At 61.7% G+C, this 18,322-nt stretch overlaps 2 protein-coding genes across 3 annotated transcripts; both read left to right on the forward strand.

The window, feature by feature from the left end:
* Positions 1–468: 468 nt before the first annotated feature.
* On the forward strand, positions 469–9,245 carry YJEFN3 (YjeF N-terminal domain containing 3). Of its 2 annotated transcripts, XM_016946948.4 has the most exons (7): positions 469–638; positions 1,011–1,160; positions 4,262–4,370; positions 6,694–6,804; positions 6,997–7,110; positions 7,189–7,339; positions 8,980–9,245. In XM_016946948.4, exons 1-7 carry the CDS (start codon positions 469–471, stop codon positions 9,183–9,185), a joined length of 1,011 nt encoding a protein of 336 aa, XP_016802437.3. In that variant the 3' UTR covers positions 9,186–9,245. The 2 variants fall into 2 exon arrangements, with proteins under 2 accessions (XP_016802437.3, XP_003953467.6); XM_003953418.6 differs by lacking the exon at positions 1,011–1,160 and having other exon boundaries at positions 479–638.
* Positions 9,246–9,783: 538 nt separating this feature from the next.
* Positions 9,784–18,322, forward strand: CILP2 (cartilage intermediate layer protein 2). Its single transcript, XM_016937075.4, has 8 exons — positions 9,784–10,075; positions 11,346–11,444; positions 11,871–12,143; positions 12,753–12,908; positions 14,039–14,314; positions 14,530–14,638; positions 14,902–15,059; positions 15,335–18,322. Exons 1-8 carry the CDS (start codon positions 9,877–9,879, stop codon positions 17,668–17,670), a joined length of 3,606 nt encoding a protein of 1,201 aa, XP_016792564.1. The 5' UTR covers positions 9,784–9,876; the 3' UTR covers positions 17,671–18,322.

The following is an 18,322-nucleotide window of genomic DNA, read 5'->3' on the forward strand; positions in this document are numbered from 1 at the left end:
CTGCCTCTGATATACCTGGACTCTCCTGCCTCCCTTTTGAAACCATGCCTGTCAGCAGCCCACTTACCTCTCCAGGCTGGGGGCCCCTGGGTCAGCTTTGGGTCAGACCTTCTCCATGAAGGTGTGGAGAGTGGGGGGAGGCTTGACCTCCCGGATGCAAGTGATCCTCCCGCCTCAGCCTTCCGTGTCACTGCGATTACAGGATTACAGGCGTGAGCCACCATACCTTGTGCAGCCCTGCCAATTGTAGGCATGGCGAGGGTATTTGTCTGCGGAGGGGCTCCTCGCTCCCTGAGAGGGAAGCTCAGAGACACGGGGATATCTGCAGGGAAAGTAAGTCGGGGGAGGCAACCAAGATTGGCCAGGTGCTTCTGCTGTGGGCTCCTGGCACGAAAGGGTGAAGTCCGTCTGAGTCCACCGACCAATGGTGACGCGCAGCGCCTTCGCGGCGCTTCCTGATTGGCGGGCATGCAGGGTGGGCGGGAGGGAGGAGAAGAGGGGGCGCCCCCTCCCTCCACGGATGCGCTTAAAAGGCGGTGGCGGTGGCGGCAGCGCCCGGCGCCCGGGCTCACCTCGGCCATGAGCAGCGCAGCCGGCCCAGACCCGTCGGAGGCGCCCGAAGAGCGGCATTTCCTCAGGTCAGCTGGGGAGAGGGACGCTGGAGACGGGCATGGCTCCCATGGGGCCAGGAGCAGCCCGTAGGACCGGAGGCAGGGTCATAGCTGGGACAGAATGGGGTCCGGGGACTGGAGACGGGCACAGCCGGGATGGAGGTTCAACGGCAGAGGCATGACCACGGTGGGGAACCGGAGGCAGGGATATGGCCAAGACGGGCTTGGGAATCCCGGGAATCCGAGAGCCTCCTGGCATCTTGCTGGAGACACTAAGCTGCGTTGCTGGGGAAACTGCCTCCGGGGCAGCCCGCCCCTCATGAATGATTCATCAGCAGCGCTGGTCGCTCCCCCACCGAACCCCAACCGTGGCCCACCCCCACTCTCCATCTCTCCCAGGGCCTTGGAGCTGCAGCCCCCACTTGCCGACATGGGAAGAGCTGAGCTTAGCTCAAATGCTACCACCTCCCTTGTCCAGAGGAGGAAACAGGCCTGGGGAAGGCAGTCATGGCTAGAGCAGATTTGGAACGCAGGGCCTGTTTGCCAGAGGTTGGTGAGTTTGGGATCTAGAACTGGCGCCGTGGCTGTGACTCTCACCTCATCCTTCTCAGCCTTTGTGACATGGGACCCCAGGCAAGGCTGTTGACCTCACTGTGAACCAGATGCGTCCAACAGCTCCTGCCCACTGCCCACCTAGCAGGGCACGTGTCCCCTCAGCCGATGTCCAGACTCAGTCTAGGGAAGAGTGTTCTAGGAGCTGTGACTTCACCTCGGGGTGAAGGGGTGAGGTGAGGGGGGCCTCAAATGCTAAGTGAGGGGAGTGAGGGGGCTCTCAGGGGTGGGTAGGAGCCAGAACGTAGTGGGGAACTGGCTGACGAGGCTGGAGACACAGAAGGGCCTCTTAGGCATGGTGAGGAGTTTGGAGTTTGAATGTTCCCAGAGCCCTCGGGAGCCATCAGCAGGTTTGGGACCCGGTGATGCAATCTGGTGTTCAAATTTTCAAAGCCCCCCAGGCTCATGTTGAGTTTGGGGGGCAGGAGGCTGCTGTGTGCGGCCAGGTGATCCCCCGTGGTGGTCTGGTGGGCAGAGGTGTGAGGTGGAGAGAAGCAGGTAGGACTGAGAGCAGGGTGAGTGTGGCATGGCCACCCTGGCCTGAGGTTTCACCTCCCAGAAAGCCCCCTCTTGGAAGCATTTGGCGAGTGTCAGGCCCAGTTCCCTTTGGACCCAGGCCACTTCAGGCCTCCTGGGTCTGACAGGGAAATCCTTGGGGCCTTGAAGCTTCTCTCATCTGGGGGCCGAGATTCGGGATAGCAAAAGGCACCACTGAACACCCCCAGAATCCCACAACAGCAGAAGGGACCTGCCCTGCCTGCCACCCTCCTTCACCAGGCTCCAATTCCCACGCAGCCTCCCACCCCCACCCCACAGCTGCTGCTGTGCCCCACCCCCAGGTTCCTAACCTGGACGACCCTCTGCCCACAGAGCCCCCATTATTCTAATGACCAGTTAGGCAGGAAGAGAATGTTCCAAGTGGCTGCTAGAGGCCAAAGCTTTGGGACAGAAGAAGAGGAATGCATCGCCCTCCCGCCCTCCACTTCCTCCCTGCACCCTCCTGCGGGGGCAGCAGTCAGAGCTGTCACAAGATGGAGGTGGAGGAATGAGCCATGTTCCCAGCCTGCCAGATTCCTCACCCCAAATGCAAACGCACCTTCTCCTATGTGCTTTCCTGGGAGCTGCGCTGGCCTGCCCCGGGGGGACTCTGTCTGACTTCACCATGAGCTCCTTTTCCTCACCCCGTCCTTCAACTTCATCCTATGTCAGCTGCAGACAGGCTGAGGTTTGAATTTGGCTCTGTTTACTGGGGTGTCCCAGGGCATGTGACTTTCCTGCCCTGAGTCTCTGTCTCCCTCTTTATGTGTGGACCCCCGAAGTGTCCTCTTCACCATGTTCCTCAGTCTGGGATTTGAGGCTCTGCCTGCCCTGTCCCCTTGATCACTCTGCTTCAGCCTCCCTTCTGCCCCTTGAACATACCAGGCTCCTCCCCACCCCAGGGCCTTGGCTTTTGCTATTCTTGCCCCTGCATTACCTGCCACGATGTGCCAGGCCTCCTCCTCCAGGAAGCCCTCGCTGACTCCCATCCCATAGCAGTCCTCCTTCTCCTGCACTCTGCCTACCCGGCCTTATCATGCTGCAAAATTGGCCAGAGGGCAGACATCTCCCACTCAGAGAGTTGAAGGAAAGAGTCTCAGGATTCATCACCCCAAAACATCCACCATCTGTAGGTCTGGCTCTATGTCTTTGTTCATGTCCTGTGGCTCTGGAGACACCAAGGGGGAAAGACGCAGTTTCCCGACTTGCTTCCTGCATGATCCTGGGCAAGCCACTCGGCTTCTCTGAATCATTAGTTGTTTTTCCAACTTTTCTAGGCCTGGCTCTTTTTATTTATGTTTGTGTTTTTTATTATTATCTTAGAGACAAGGTCTTGTTCTGTCGCCCAGGCTAGAGTGCAGTGGCGTGATCATAGCTCACTGCAGCTTCCACCTCCCAGATTGAAGTGATCCTCCTGCCTCAGCCTCCTGGGTCACTGGGATTACAGGTGTCCACCACCACGCCCAGCCTAGTCTGACCAATTGTGTAGGTCACCCGAATATTCAGTTTTGCTCCGAGAGGTGGAGACGGACCCCAGTCACTCAGTGAAGTGGATGGCAGAGCTTCACCTCCAGCTAAGTAGCCACATTTTCTGGCAACAAATAACCTTTTTTTTTTTTTTTTGGAGACGGAGCCTCACTCTGTCACCCGGGCTGGAGTGCAGTGGCACGATCTCGGCTCACTGCAACCTCTGCCACCCGGGTTCCAGCGATTCTCCAGGTTCAAGCCTTAGCCTCCTGAGTAGCTGGTACTGCAGGCACCCACCACCATGCCTGGCTAATTTTTTGTATTTTTAGTAGAAACAGGGTTTCACCATGTTGGGCAGGCTGGTCTGGAACTCCTGACCTCAAGTGATCCACCCGCCTCATCCTTCTGAAGTGCTGGGATTACGGATGTGAGGCACCGCGCCCGGCCTGGCCACAAATAATCTAATTATGTCACTGCCCCTGAAAATCGGTCACCAAAGGGTCTCATAGCCCCAGGCCCCAAGGCCACCCCGCTGAGTGTGCCATCAAACACTGCAGCCTTAAAAACCCATGGACCCCAGATGCCCCCAGTGCTGTCCACCCCTTTCAGCGTCCTGAAGCTTGTTCAGTGGCTCCCACTGCCTGAAATCAGCCCATTGCCCCCATCGAAGTCCTTCATGCTCCATTCCCCTTTCTTGGTTCCCTCCGCCTTGGGAGCTGGGGACGTCTAGGTCCGTTTCCGTGTCCCACGCTTTGGAGCAGTAGAACCAACGCGCGGCCAGCGCATCTTCTGCCACCAGAGGGCACCCGCGCCTCGGGCTTTGGCTCCCACACCGCGGCCCGCCAGGCCTCGATTCAACCCGCGCGTCGCACGGTGAAACTGAGGGCATCCCCAGCTCAAGGCTGCAGACGCTACGCGGGGGTACGGGGTGGGAGGGTGGCTTTGGGACCGGGTTCAGAAGCTTGGCGGAACATTTCTGGCTCCATCTGAGGCTGCTGTGTGTCTCTGAGTGTCCCATCCCACTCTGTCCCCAGCACCGCAGAGGCAGCCGCCCTGGAGCGGGAGCTGCTGGAGGATTATCGCTTTGGGCGGCAGCAGCTCGTGGAGCTGTGCGGTCATGCTAGTGCCGTGGCTGTGACCAAGGTACCTGACCCCTGACCCCCAACCCTGACCCCAACCAGACGGCCAACTCTCCTGAGCTGCATGACTCCTGTGACCAGGGTGGTTCAGCCCTCAAGAACTCCCTTTTTGCTTGGGCCTACCCCAGCCTGATGGGTAAACTGAGGCCCAGAGAGGCTCATGGCTGGTACAGGCCAGATGGGGACCTGAGACCCCTGGTATCAGAGAAGGCCAGGGTGGAGGTTATTGCAGGGACAGTGCCGCGACCCTGGAAGTGCAACCCCTCCTGCACATGTGACCCGCCTGCTTCTGCCACCTCCTGGGTCTTGGGCACCAGGGACATCTGCTCCTGCGATCTGAACACCCCTAAACAACCCCGTTCTGCAGGTGGGGAAACTGAAGCTCAGAGGTGGTGAGGGGCCTGCCCTGGGTCAGAGGGGGATGGAAGCAGAGCTGCAACCCAGGTGTGTCTGGCTCTGGAGTAAACCCCCACACCTCGAGGGGCCAGGAGGATGACACAAGGGTGATAGCAATAATCATACTATGGAGTGCTTCACCGTGCAGCCAGCAGTGCTGTGCGTCAGTTTCCTCTGCAACAGCATAATAAATGGTACTGACGAGTCAGTCCCTAAACGCGAACGCCTCAGAAAACTGTCCCATACAGTCGAGGCTCTAGCGTGACTGCCTCCTCTTCCTCCCCCGCCCTCCTCATCCCCCTCGCCTTTCTCCTCCTTCCTTCTCCTCCTGCCCCCTCCTCTTACCCTCCTCCTCCTTTCTCTCTCCCTCCTCCTCCCCTTCCGCCCCTTTCTTCTCTCCTTTCTCCTTCCTCTCCCTCCTCCTCCCCCTCCTCCTGTTCTCCTTCCTCCTTCCCACTTACCCTACCTCCTCCCCATCCTCCTCCTCCTCCCCATTCTCTCCCTCCTCACCCCTCCTCCTCTTTTTCTTCTTATTACCACGGTATACTTTTTAAAAACTCAATGTTTTTCTTCATGTGGACTTAAATGTTTGTATTTCCAAATGAAATAGATCCCGGGTGAGGCGCCCAAAGGAGAAGGAAAATCAAAACCCAGAAAGAAACCCAGTAGTCACCACTCGCCTGGCGCTCAGTGGCCAACTGTCTGGTTTTTGCACTGAAAGCCCCTTGTCTGTCCAGAAGCCCCTCAGTCCCAGTCTTGGGTCTTGGGCTCTGGGCCCAGTGTGGCTGGGATCGCAGGCATGTTCATGGCAGGTCAGGACTGCGCTAAGCCTTTGGGGAGGATACTTGAAAGGGGAGTAATCTGCTGTCTGTGTGGTTAGAGCTTAAAGTACAGCTGGGGCTCAGGAGACACCCAGAGTGCCTGTCAGGCGGTGGCACTGTCATCGCATTTGATAAAGGCCAAACTGAGTCTGGGAGAGAAGGGGCTGGGGCCACGCAGAATCAGGGCAGGGCTGGGGCCAAAATGCCTGGAGAGACAGAGTCTGAGAGATACAGAGATGGCCAGAGACAGATGGAGAGAGACAGATAACAGAGAGATACAGAGACAGCCAGAGACAAATGGAGAGAGAGAGACATACAGAGAGAGAGACAAATGGAGAGAGCCAGAGACATACAGAAAGACAGAGACACTAGAGTCTGAGAGATACAGACAGACACAGAGACAGCCAGAGACAGATGGACAGAGAGACACAAAGAGAGCCAGAGACATACAGAGAGACAGAGACACAGAGAGTCTGAGAGATACAGACAGACACAGAGACAGCCAGAGACGGAGAGAGACAGAGACAGACAGACAGAGACACAGAGAGTCTGAGAGATACAGAAACAGCCAGAGACAGGTGGGGAGAGAGACATGAAGAGAGCCAGAGACATACAGAGAGACAGAGACACACAGAGAGACAGAGACACGGAGAGTCTGAGAGATACAGAGAGACACAGAGACAGCCAGAGAGAGACAGAGAGGCCCCAGGGCATCGTGGCTAAGGTTGGGCTCCCCTACTCCACAGCCTCCAGGAGGGGCTGAGGTCTGGAAACATGGGCGGGGGTGGGCCCGCGGTGAGAAAGGTGGAAGAATGTCTGCAACTCAGGCGGAGAATAAACAAACCGCACTCCGGGCGACAGGCAGTGGCTGGATGCACGTTTTTCCTGCACCGACCTGGCAGAGCCTGAGACCGGGCCTCTGCATCTCCAGTGGGGAAACTGAGGCCCCAAGAGGCCCAACCCCTCATCCAGAACACCTCACCTCCTGTCCTATCCTGTTGCCTCCAGGCCCAAGCCCCATCCCTTCCCCTACTCCGGGCCTCAGTTTCCTCTCCAGGCAAGGAGGAATCTGGACTGTGCCTGTGCCTTTGCTGTGTCCCCCACCACCAGGCGTTCCCGTTGCCCGCTCTCTCCCGGAAGCAGAGGACGGTGCTGGTCGTGTGTGGCCCGGAGCAGAACGGGGCAGTGGGGCTGGTCTGTGCCCGGCACCTGCGGGTGTTTGTAAGTAGCAAGGACCCCTTCGACCTCCCAAAGTCCCTGCCCCTGCAGAAATCACTGCCTTCTTTTGACAGCTTCCCAGGGGGACATTGACGCAGGGCCAGGTTATAGAATATGCCCAGTGCTTGTCCCAGGCAGGGTCTGGTGCTGGTGACCAGGTCAGGGGAGTCTGACCCCCTCTTCTCCCACCCCCAGGAGTACGAACCCACCATCTTCTACCCCACACGCTCGCTGGACCTGCTGCATCGGGACCTGACCACCCAGTGCGAGAAGATGGACATCCCCTTCCTGAGCTACCTGCCCACTGAGGTCAGCGCTGGGCGGCAAGCGAGGGGGACATGGTGTGCAGTGGCCCTGGGCCGCCCTGACCCTGCCTGCCTTCCCCAGGTGCAGCTCATTAACGAAGCCTATGGGCTGGTGGTGGACGCCGTACTGGGCCCCGGCGTGGAGCCGGGCGAGGTCGGGGGCCCCTGCACCCGCGCGCTGGCCACGCTCAAGCTGCTGTCCATCCCCCTCGTGAGCCTGGACATCCCCTCAGGCATGCCAGGCAGAGGGGGGCACATTGGGGCCTGGGGGGCTTGGGTGGAGGCCCCTGTGCCCCAGCTCCTGGTCGCCCCTGCCTGTCCGAACCTCAATCTCCCCAGCTTGGATGGACCCACACTTGGCCGAGGCTAAGGGTCACACCCATCCCTCTGATGGGGAAGATCGAGGCTGCCACCCCAGGTGACCCCAGGTCTCCTCTTTCCTCCACCCCAGTGCCCAGCCCACATGCCCTCTGCCCACCCCTGGCCCAGTCGCCTGGGCAGACGTGAGCTCACTCAGCAAAGGCCGCGCCCGCCCTGGCTGCCGCCCCACGCCTGTTGGAACCATTAGACGACAGGCAGACGGAACAAACAGCCGCTGGCCAGCCGGACCCTCCGTGGGGGTGGCTGGACTCTGGGGGATGTCCCCTGGCTCTCGGGATCCCAGGGACATCCCAGCAGGTGCCACAGAGCAGGGGCACCAAGGGAGGCGGCGTGCTGTCTGATCTGAGTAGGGAGGCTGCAGGCTCAGCCTAGGACAGAGAGGGTGGCTCTGTCACGTCAGAGGGGATGGTTAGGAACCTCTAGTCTGAGGGTGGTGGCTAGGGTCAGAGAAGGATTAAAGTCTGAGGGAGGATCCAGTGTCTTCTGGTGAGTGGCCCCAGAATCAAGTCAGAGATAGGAGAGAAGGCAAGGCTCCTAGGCTGAAAGTGGAGGCTCATTCAAGAGGTGACGGAGGCTGGGTGCAGGGGTCACACCTGTAATCCCAGCACTTTGGGAGGTCAAGGTGGGCGGGTCCCCTGATGTCAGGAGTTCCAGACCAGCCTGGCCAACATGGCGAAACCCAGTCTCTACAAAATACAAACATTTGCTGGGTGTAGTGGTGCACGCCTGTAGTCCTAGCTACTTGGGAGGCTGAGGCAGGAGAATCGCTTGAACCCGGGAGGCAGAGGTTGCTGTGAGCTGAGATCGTGCCACTGCACTCCAGCCTGGGCAATAGAGAGAGACTGTATCTTAAAAACAAACAGGCTGGGCGCGATGGCTCACACCCGTAATCCTAGCACTTTGGGAGGCCGAGGTGGGCAGATCACAAGGTCAGGAGTTCGAGACCAGCCTGGCCAATATGGTGAAACTCCATCTCTACTAAATATACAAAAATTAGCCAGGCATGGTGGCGAGTGCCTGTAGTCCCAGCTACTCGGGAGGCTGAGACAGGAGAATTGCTTGAACCCGTGTGGCGGAGGTTGCAGTGAGCCGAGATTGCACCATTGCACTCCAGCCTGGGTGACTGAAGACAGAGGCTGGGTCAGATGGAGGAGGGCGATTGAATAGTAGGATAGGAGCAGAAGCAGAAAGTCTGAGTGCAGAAGCTCTGGTCTGATTGGGAGGGAAACACCTCCAAGGACTGGGAGAGACTTGTCTGAGGGCGGAGGCAGAGTTCTAGGGGGCGACAAGTCTCACCAGGACCCATGTGCCAGAGAGAAAAGGCTGGGTCTGATGGGGGAGGGGAAGTGGGGGGTGGGGCAGCAGGACTCTGGTCTGAGGGCAGAGGCTCAGTGTTGGAGGGGAGAGGAGAGGAGGCAGGGACAGGATGGACTCTAGGCTGAGGGCAGGCCACCCTCCCAGTTCCCAATCCCCCCGGACCCTCCTCCCTCAGGCTGGGACGCAGAGACCGGCAGCGATTCGGAGGACGGGCTGCGGCCTGACGTGCTGGTGTCTCTCGCGGCGCCCAAGCGCTGCGCTGGCCGCTTCTCCGGGCGCCACCACTTCGTGGCCGGCAGGTTCGTGCCCGATGACGTGCGCCGCAAGTTCGCTCTGCGCCTGCCGGGATACACGGGCACCGACTGCGTCGCGGCACTGTGACCGCCACCCGCGCCCACACCGCAGGGACCCTCGCCAATAAACAGCCCTCCCACCACCGCCGCCTCGCCTCCGCCTCCTTTGTGCACCGGGCCCGCTGCGGGGGTGGGCGCACTCGAAGAGGGACTACACACGGTCCCTGGGTGATCCAAGGCGGGGAGCATGAGAAGGGCGGTGGAGTGGGACTTCCCGCTGGCCTAGAAAACTTCAGCTAGGGCTGGGGGCGGTGGCTCCTGCCTGTAATCTCAGCACTTTGGGAGGCTGAGGCTGGAGGATCGCTTAAGGCCAGGAGTTTGGGACCAGCCTGGGCAACATAGCAAGATCCCAACTCTACAAATTAAAAGAAAAAGAAGAAAGAAAACTCGAGCCAGAAGAATGGAGGGTAGATTCAGGGTGGGACTCCCAGACTGCTTGGGGTGGCCTAAAGCCTATAGGATCGAAGTGAGACGCGAGAGAGGACTTCCAGCCACCTAAAGCGGGTCCGAGCAGCTTGAGGCTGGATTCCAAGTGACACTTCCCTCAGGCAGCTTGGGATGCAGCTTGGAGGACTGAGTGGGCTCGGGGAGGGAGTTCCAGCAGGCCACGGGGAACCCAGGACAGCCTGAGGACGGAGGCACAGCCAGACGCACCAAGGGGGGCGACCCAGAGGGGTTGCTCGAGCGCCGGTCACCCAGGGCCAGGGGGCGTGGCCTGAATGGGGCGTGGCCAGGGCGGGATCTGCGGTCGCATCCCGCCCCCACTCTCAGTCCCAGCGGCCGCCAGACCCGCCGGAGTTGGACCCGAGCACGCCGCGGAGCCCGGACCCTCCCTCGGACGCTCTGCCCCGGCCATGGCGTCGCTGCTGCCACTGCTCTGTCTCTGTGTCGTCGCTGCGCACCTGGCGGGGGCCCGAGGTGAGGCGCCTCCAGCCCCCGCGCCCAGCCCCTGAGGCTCCCGAAGGCCTGGCAGCCGGCCTTGGGTGAAGCCGCACTTGGGGAGAGAACCCAGGGACCCACGCGCTTCCCCGGGGACTGGGTCCCCTTCACCAGTCGGATCCCCGCGACCACCTGGGGCGCGGAGCGGGCCTCATCCATTCTCTTCCTTGGCTAAGCCGGGAGTGTGGATAAGAACCTAGGGTTCCTCCCGGGGTTTGGACCCTGAATCACCGGCCAGGTCTCCCACCCTGGACCGAAGGGGTCGGAACTGGCCCCTCCCACCTAACTCCCACACACCCGCTCACTCCAACCGCTGGAGAAAGAAATGCCCATCCCTGGAACACTCAGTGGGGCGGGGGACGGGCCCACTTCTCAAGTGAGGAGACTGAGGCGCCCAGAAGGAAGGGGCTTGTCTGACCTCATCACTCTGCTGGGAGTATCTTGGACAGCTCCTATCTTGGAGAAGCCAGTCTAGATTCCAAGGACTTCCCGGCAGCTCGGACTCTAGTACAGGGATGGAAGACAGACTAAGGGAGGGGCTTCCAGCAGGCCAAGTGGATGAGGGGGAGCCCAGCCTGAGGGCAGAGGCACAGCCAGCTGAACTTCATTGATCTCGCGGCAGCTGAACACAGTGGGAGGGAGACTCTAGCCTAGGGGAACTGGGTGGTACTTGCATTTCCCCAGTCGGGGGGTTAGGGCTAGGTCAGAGAGAGGTACCTGGCTTTGGGAGCCTGGTGGTGGTCATGGGCAGCGCGCTGGAGGAGAATGTATGGCAGCCCTTGGGGCTAGAGCTGGGTTCTGGCCTCTCAGAGCCTCAGTTTTCCCTCCTGTTAAAATGGGGATCATGGGCCAGGCACGGTGGCTCACGCCTGTAATCCCAGCACTTTGGGAGGCCGAGGCGGGCGGACTACCTGAGGTCAGGAGTTTGAGACCAACCTGGCCAACATGGTGAAACCCCGTCTCTACTAAAAATATAAAAATTAGCTGGGCCTGGTGGAGCGTGCCTGTAATCCCAGCTACTCAGGAGGCTGAGGTGTGAGAATCACTTGAACCCAGGAGGCAGAGGCTGCAGTGAGCCGAGATCGTGCCACTGCACTCCAGCCTGGATGACAGAGGGAGATTCCGTCTCAAAAAAAAAAAAAAGGGGGGGGGGGGATGATCGTGGCTGCACCTTGCCTAAAAGGAGGCTCCCAGCGGTCCCCATCAGTAGCAGCGTGCTTCCAGAATTCTCCTCACTCCTCACCCACAGACGCCACCCCCACCGAGGAGCCAATGGCGACTGCACTGGGCCTGGAAAGACGGTCCGTGTACACCGGCCAGCCCTCACCAGCCCTGGAGGACTGGGAAGGTGAGTTAGCCTGCCTCGGAGTCCCGTCTCTGCTGCGGGCTTGTTGGGGGTGGGGCTTGGGCTACTGGGGTCGTGTGAGGAGAGGGCACACACTGGACGAAGGGCCCGGCGCCGTCCTGGTCCCCGGACATGACAGCCCCTGGAGGTGATGCCCCAAGTTCAAGATCTAAGTGAGAGGCCGGTCAGACAGAGGCAAGAGCTCAGCGCACCGGGATGGACCAGGTCAGGCCCTGGGCGGCAGAACTGGGGTCGCGGGGAACCCAGTCTGCCCTGCACCTGTTTCAGGCCGCTGGCTCGGGTCGTGGGCGCGCTCGGCTAGCCGGTGCCCACCGGGGGAGGGGGCTGAGACAGCAAGTAAGGCCTTTGCACGCACGCATGGGGGCCTACAGGCCGCCGCCCTGGTCCCAGCGCGTGCGGTGCCCGCAGAGGCCAGCGAGTGGACGTCCTGGTTCAACGTGGACCACCCCGGAGGCGACGGCGACTTCGAGAGCCTGGCTGCCATCCGCTTCTACTACGGGCCAGCGCGCGTGTGCCCGCGACCGCTGGCGCTGGAAGCGCGCACCACGGACTGGGCCCTGCCGTCCGCCGTCGGCGAGCGCGTGCACTTGAACCCCACGCGCGGCTTCTGGTGCCTCAACCGCGAGCAACCGCGTGGCCGCCGCTGCTCCAACTACCACGTGCGCTTCCGCTGCCCACTAGGTGAGGGCGGGGCTGGATGACGGGGGCGGGGCTTGGAATGGGCGGGGCTGGCGAACGCCGGGAAGCGTCGTGGGTGGGTGGGGCTGGGAGGGGCAGGACCGTGTGGGTGTGGGCGTGGCTGGGAAGAGCCGGGGGACCCTTAGGCGTAGGACGACGTCAGGGGGGCGGGGCCAGGCAGGGCGGGGCTTTTGAAGAGAGGCGCTGGGAACAGCGCGGGGCCCAGGTGCACCGTCAGGAGGCCCAGCGGGTCAGGACCCATGTCTGGTCCCCTGGAACGCACCCGCTGCCCTCATTTGAGCATCTGTAAGAGCTCAGTTCTGTGGAGTGTCTTGAGCCCAAATGTGTGCAGGATGCAGGGAGAAAAGCAGGACTGATCCCCGGGACCTTATGCGGGGGTGGGGAGGTGGGTCGGTACCTAAACTATGTCTTCGACAGGCGCGCCTAGGGGAGCATGGGTGGGGGCGATGGCAGATCTGCTCTCTGGAGTGTCCGCCCTAGGATGCACATATGTGAGGGGGTTGGGGAAGAAGGGTCCTTTAGTCCCAGGTTACCCGGAGGCGCAGTTCCTGGTGAGGGCGGCCACCTGATCTCCGTCCCTGCCTTCCGCAGAAGCCTCGTGGGGCGCGTGGGGCCCGTGGGGTCCCTGCTCCGGGAGCTGTGGGCCAGGCCGTCGCTTGCGCCGCCGCCACTGCCCAAGCCCCGCTGGGGATGCGTGTCCCGGGCGTCCTCTGGAGGCGCAAAAGTGCGTGCGGCCTCGGTGTCCAGGTAGGAGGGGCGGGGTCTGGAGGCTGGGACCTGTACAAAGGGGAGGAAGGGGAGGTTAGGGGCTGAGCCTGGGAGAGAGGGTGGAGTTAGAGGCGGTGCCTGGATGTAGAGAGGCAGTGCTTCTCCTGAGCGATGCCTAGAGGGGAGGAGCTAGTTGGGGGCGGGGCCTCGTGGACGGGGCTGTGAAGGGCGGGGCCTGGTGCAGGGGCGGAGCCTGGAGGACCCAAACTCTGGAGCCAGGTGGAGACCGGCCCTTCCTTCCCTCCTGGGCCCAAGGAGCACTGGTAACTATGCACATCTGGACAGGTGGATGCCAGGGGGCTCTTGTGCAGGCAGACATGGGCAGATAGGAGGGGGTGCTTCCCCTGTGTGCATTCCAGACTGTACAGATGTCTTCGTGGGGAAACAGAATTCAGTTCATGCACTCAGGGTGCACACGTGCATGGCATTTGCAGCCCCCCCCCCCCGGTCCCCCACGCCCACACAGACACCCGCTCACAGCCTGGCAGACATGATGCCTAGGCCCTCCCAGGGCCAGACACCGGGCAAGCCAGGAGGAGACTGGAAATTCCGCTAGCGCCTGGGCTCCACAAACACGGCCTGGAGGCTGCTCCGGGGAGCCCGTCACAGGGTGGGGGCACATGGTGGCCAATGGGGCGTTGGGGTCCCCACCCCATCGCGCCTGGCTCTGCCCTCCCAGCGCCTGTGCCCTGAAGTTTCCAGTGGAATTTTCCATTTTATGGAGAAACCGCAGGATTAGGAAGGGGGGCAGTTGTTCTCAGCCCAAGATCCAGCCCCTTACTGGGCCCCCAGCCCCTGTCCAGACATTTTCTCTTCTGCTGGAAAGGGCAGTGCCATATTTTGAGACTTACCTCTCCTGTCCCCTCCTATAGGGCCTCTTCCCTACGTCTCTGGATCCCAGTTCCTACGCCCTGGCCCAGCCCTGACCACTCAGCCCATCTCCCCTTCACACTAGGGACTGCTCCAAGCAGGGCCATGCTGAGGCCTCTGAGAGGCACCTTACGGGGGGGCCCCAGGCATATTTGTTGAGTGACTGATTGAATGGAAAGTCCTCCTCAGGAGGGAGTGTGAAGGTTTCTCTGTCCTGCTTCCTCTCCATATCCCCCCAGGGTGCAGCCTTGACACCTGTGAATGCCCGGACCACATCCTCCTGGGCTCAGTGGTCACCCCATCTGGGCAACCACTGCTAGGAGCCAGGGTCTCCCTGCGAGACCAGCCTGGCACTGTGGCCACCAGCGATGCTCACGGAACCTTCCGGGTGCCTGGTGTCTGTGCTGACAGCCGCGCCAACATCAGGGCCCAGATGGATGGCTTCTCTGCAGGGGAGGCCCAGGCCCAGGCCAACGGATCCATCTCTGTGGTCACCATCATCCTTGATAAGTTGGGTAAGCACCCTTGCAACATGGGGCATGAAGGGGCTGAGGATCTGGGGAGGAAGTTCTAGCACTCGAAGTCAAGAGAGGAAGAAACGAGATGTGACACAGTCATTGGTGAAGGCACAGAGTGAGTCGGCATTTCTGGGAGAAAGGAGAGGATGGGGACGTTGCTCCTAGGAAGGGTGGGTGGGAGAAGCTCTGATCTTTACCACCTTTGACCCCAGAGAAGCCGTACCTGGTGAAACACCCTGAGTCCCGAGTGCGAGAGGCTGGCCAGAATGTGACCTTCTGCTGCAAAGCCTCCGGGACCCCCATGCCCAAGAAATACTCCTGGTGAGCGCCCGCCCTGGGCTCAGGGGCATCTTCTGTGGCTTTGGGGTTAGATTCAATTTCATGTTGTCATCTGGAGAGTGGGGAAAGCGTTAACGGGGAATGAATTGGGTGGGAGAGGGACTACCAAGGAGGCTGAATGGGGCCAGTCTTGCTGGGGAGGAGGCTGACTTTGGCAAAGCCTCTCTGCAGCTCCCCAGCCTGCAGACTGGGGGCAACACAGCCCCTCCCACTGAGTCCTATGGTGTCGCTCACCTGCCATCCAGGTTCCACAATGGGACCCTGCTGGACAGGCGAGCTCATGGGTACGGGGCCCACCTGGAGCTCCGGGGACTGCGCCCAGACCAGGCTGGCATCTACCACTGCAAGGCATGGAATGAGGCGGGTGCTGTGCGCTCGGGCACTGCCCGGCTCACTGTACTTGGTGAGTGTCCTTGGCCACAGCCCCGAGCAAGCCTTCACCCAAACGGAACCCGGACTGTAGCTAAGCTCAACCCCAAATGGAGCCCCCACTTCAGACTGATCCAATCCTAGGCCTCCACTGAGCCCCCATACCACTCTGAGCACCAACCTTCAGTCCTTACCCTGGGCAGACCCCTGTCCCTTAGGTGGAGTCCTTGACTGCAGACAGAGTCCCCAGCCTTGACCTCCATGAAGTCCTCCTCCCTGCCCTGACCTGCATGTTTTCTTTGTCCCCAGCCCCAGGCCAGCCAGCCTGCGACCCCCGGCCCCGAGAGTACCTGATCAAGCTCCCTGAGGACTGTGGTCAGCCAGGTAGTGGCCCTGCCTACCTGGATGTGGGCCTCTGTCCCGACACCCGCTGCCCCAGCCTGGCAGGCTCCAGCCCCCGCTGCGGGGACGCCAGCTCCCGCTGCTGCTCTGTGCGCCGTCTGGAGAGAAGGGAGATTCACTGCCCTGGCTACGTCCTCCCAGTGAAGGTGGTGGCAGAGTGTGGCTGCCAGAAGTGTCTGCCCCCTCGGGGGCTGGTCCGGGGCCGTGTTGTGGCTGCTGACTCCGGGGAGCCGCTACGCTTCGCCAGGATTCTGCTGGGCCAGGAGCCCATCGGCTTCACCGCCTACCAGGGCGACTTTACCATTGAGGTGCTGCCCTCCACCCAGCGGCTGGTGGTGACTTTTGTGGACCCCAGCGGTGAGTTCATGGACGCTGTCCGGGTCTTGCCTTTTGATCCTCGAGGTGCCGGCGTGTACCACGAGGTCAAGGCCATGCGGAAGAAAGCCCCGGTCATTTTACATGCCAGCCAGAGCAACACGATCCCCCTGGGCGAGCTGGAAGATGAGGCGCCCCTGGGCGAGCTGGTCCTGCCTTCTGGCGCTTTCCGCAGGGCCGACGGCAAACCCTACTCGGGGCCTGTGGAGGCCCGGGTGACGTTCGTGGACCCCCGAGACCTCACCTCGGCGGCGTCTGCCCCCAGTGACCTGCGCTTCGTGGACAGCGACGGCGAGCTGGCTCCACTGCGCACCTACGGCATGTTCTCCGTGGACCTCCGTGCGCCCGGCTCCGCGGAGCAGCTGCAGGTGGGGCCGGTGGCCGTGCGGGTGGCCGCCAGCCAGATCCACATGCCAGGCCACGTGGAGGCCCTGAAGCTGTGGTCGCTGAACCCCGAGACCGGCTTGTGGGAGGAGGAGAGCGGCTTCCGGCGCGAGGGGTCCTCGGGCCCCCGGGTGCGCCGGGAGGAGCGCGTCTTCCTGGTGGGCAACGTGGAGATCCGGGAGCGGCGCCTGTTCAATCTGGACGTGCCTGAGCGCCGCCGCTGCTTCGTGAAGGTGCGCGCCTACGCCAACGACAAGTTCACCCCCAGCGAGCAGGTGGAGGGCGTGGTGGTCACGCTGGTCAATCTGGAGCCCGCCCCCGGCTTCTCCGCCAACCCCCGTGCCTGGGGCCGCTTTGACAGCGCGGTCACCGGCCCCAATGGCGCCTGCCTCCCCGCCTTCTGCGACGCCGATCGGCCAGACGCCTACACCGCCCTGGTCACCGCCACCCTGGGCGGCGAGGAGCTGGAGCCGGCCCCTTCCTTGCCCCGCCCACTCCCGGCCACCGTGGGCGTCACCCAGCCCTACCTGGACAGGCTGGGGTACCGTCGGACGGACCACGACGATCCCGCCTTCAAGCGTAACGGCTTCCGCATCAACCTCGCCAAGCCCAGGCCAGGTGACCCCGCCGAGGCCAATGGGCCTGTGTACCCGTGGCGCAGCCTGCGGGAATGCCAGGGGGCCCCGGTGACTGCCAGCCACTTCCGCTTCGCCAGGGTGGAGGCGGACAAGTACGAGTACAACGTGGTCCCCTTCCGAGAGGGCACACCCGCCTCCTGGACTGGCGATCTCCTGGCCTGGTGGCCCAACCCGCAGGAGTTCCGGGCCTGCTTCCTCAAGGTGAAGATCCAGGGTCCCCAGGAGTATATGGTCCGCTCCCACAACGCAGGGGGCAGCCACCCACGCACCCGCGGCCAGCTCTACGGACTTCGGGATGCCCGGAGCGTGCGAGACCCCGAGCGTCCGGGCACCTCGGCAGCCTGCGTGGAGTTCAAGTGCAGCGGGATGCTGTTCGACCAGCGGCAGGTGGACAGGACGCTGGTGACCATTATGCCCCAGGGCAGCTGCCGGCGCGTGGCCATCAACGGGCTCCTTCGGGATTACCTGACCCGGCACCCCCCACCGGTGCCCGCGGAGGACCCAGCTGCCTTCTCCATGCTGGCCCCCCTAGACCCTCTGGGCCACAACTATGGCGTCTACACTGTCACTGACCAGAGCCCACGGCTGGCCAAGGAGATCGCCATTGGCCGCTGCTTTGATGGTTCCTCTGATGGCTTCTCCAGAGAGATGAAGGCTGATGCCGGCACAGCCGTCACCTTCCAGTGCCGGGAGCCACCGGCCGGACGACCCAGCCTCTTCCAGAGGCTGCTGGAGTCCCCGGCGACAGCACTTGGTGACATCCGCAGGGAGATGAGCGAGGTGGCGCAGGCACAGGCCCGGGCCTCAGGTCCCCTCCGCACCCGCCGGGGTAGGGTCCGGCAGTGACCTGGGCAGGGGCCTCGCTTTCCCACCTCCCTCCAGACTCCTTTGACCCCAGGAAGTTTTGCCCCTCCTTCTTCTCCAGACAGCCCCCTCCCCAGGTGTCTGGGTCCCCTTTCCCGCCCCTTTCCAGAACTCAGAGTCAGACAAGAACCCAGAGCATCCGATGGTAGAAACACCAGGAAGACAATTGTTGCTGTGTGGTATGGAATGGAGTTTGCTGTGACTCTGGGGCCAGCACCCAGGGGACGACGTTCAACCCTAGCCTGAAGGGACCCGCTCCCAGCTCAGAAGCCGTCTCTGACTTCTCGTGCGTATTTTGACCCTGATTTCAATCTTCTACCCTTGGGAGTTCTGACGTTTGGCACAAAGTCCCCTCTGCCTGTTTGGAGCTCAGTGCTAGACCAGGTCCCCTGCCCCGAGCTTTGTTTTTGGGGTTATTTATTGAAACAAAGCGTGGGGAGCTGGTTGTGGGTGTGAGTGGGGGTGCGGGGTCCAGGCTGGGCCCAGTGAAAAGGAGGAAGGGGTTCCCATGCGGGGGAGGCTCTGGGGCTGAGGGGAACAATTCTCACGTGTTTGGTGCTTAGAGACCTGCCCGGGGTGTTGGGGTGGATGTTCCTGCCCTCCGGGGGCTCAATTAAAAATGCTTTATTTCCAA

This window comes from Pan troglodytes, chromosome 20, assembly GCF_028858775.2.
Source record: "Pan troglodytes isolate AG18354 chromosome 20, NHGRI_mPanTro3-v2.0_pri, whole genome shotgun sequence".
Classification (NCBI taxonomy): domain Eukaryota; kingdom Metazoa; phylum Chordata; class Mammalia; order Primates; family Hominidae; genus Pan; species Pan troglodytes.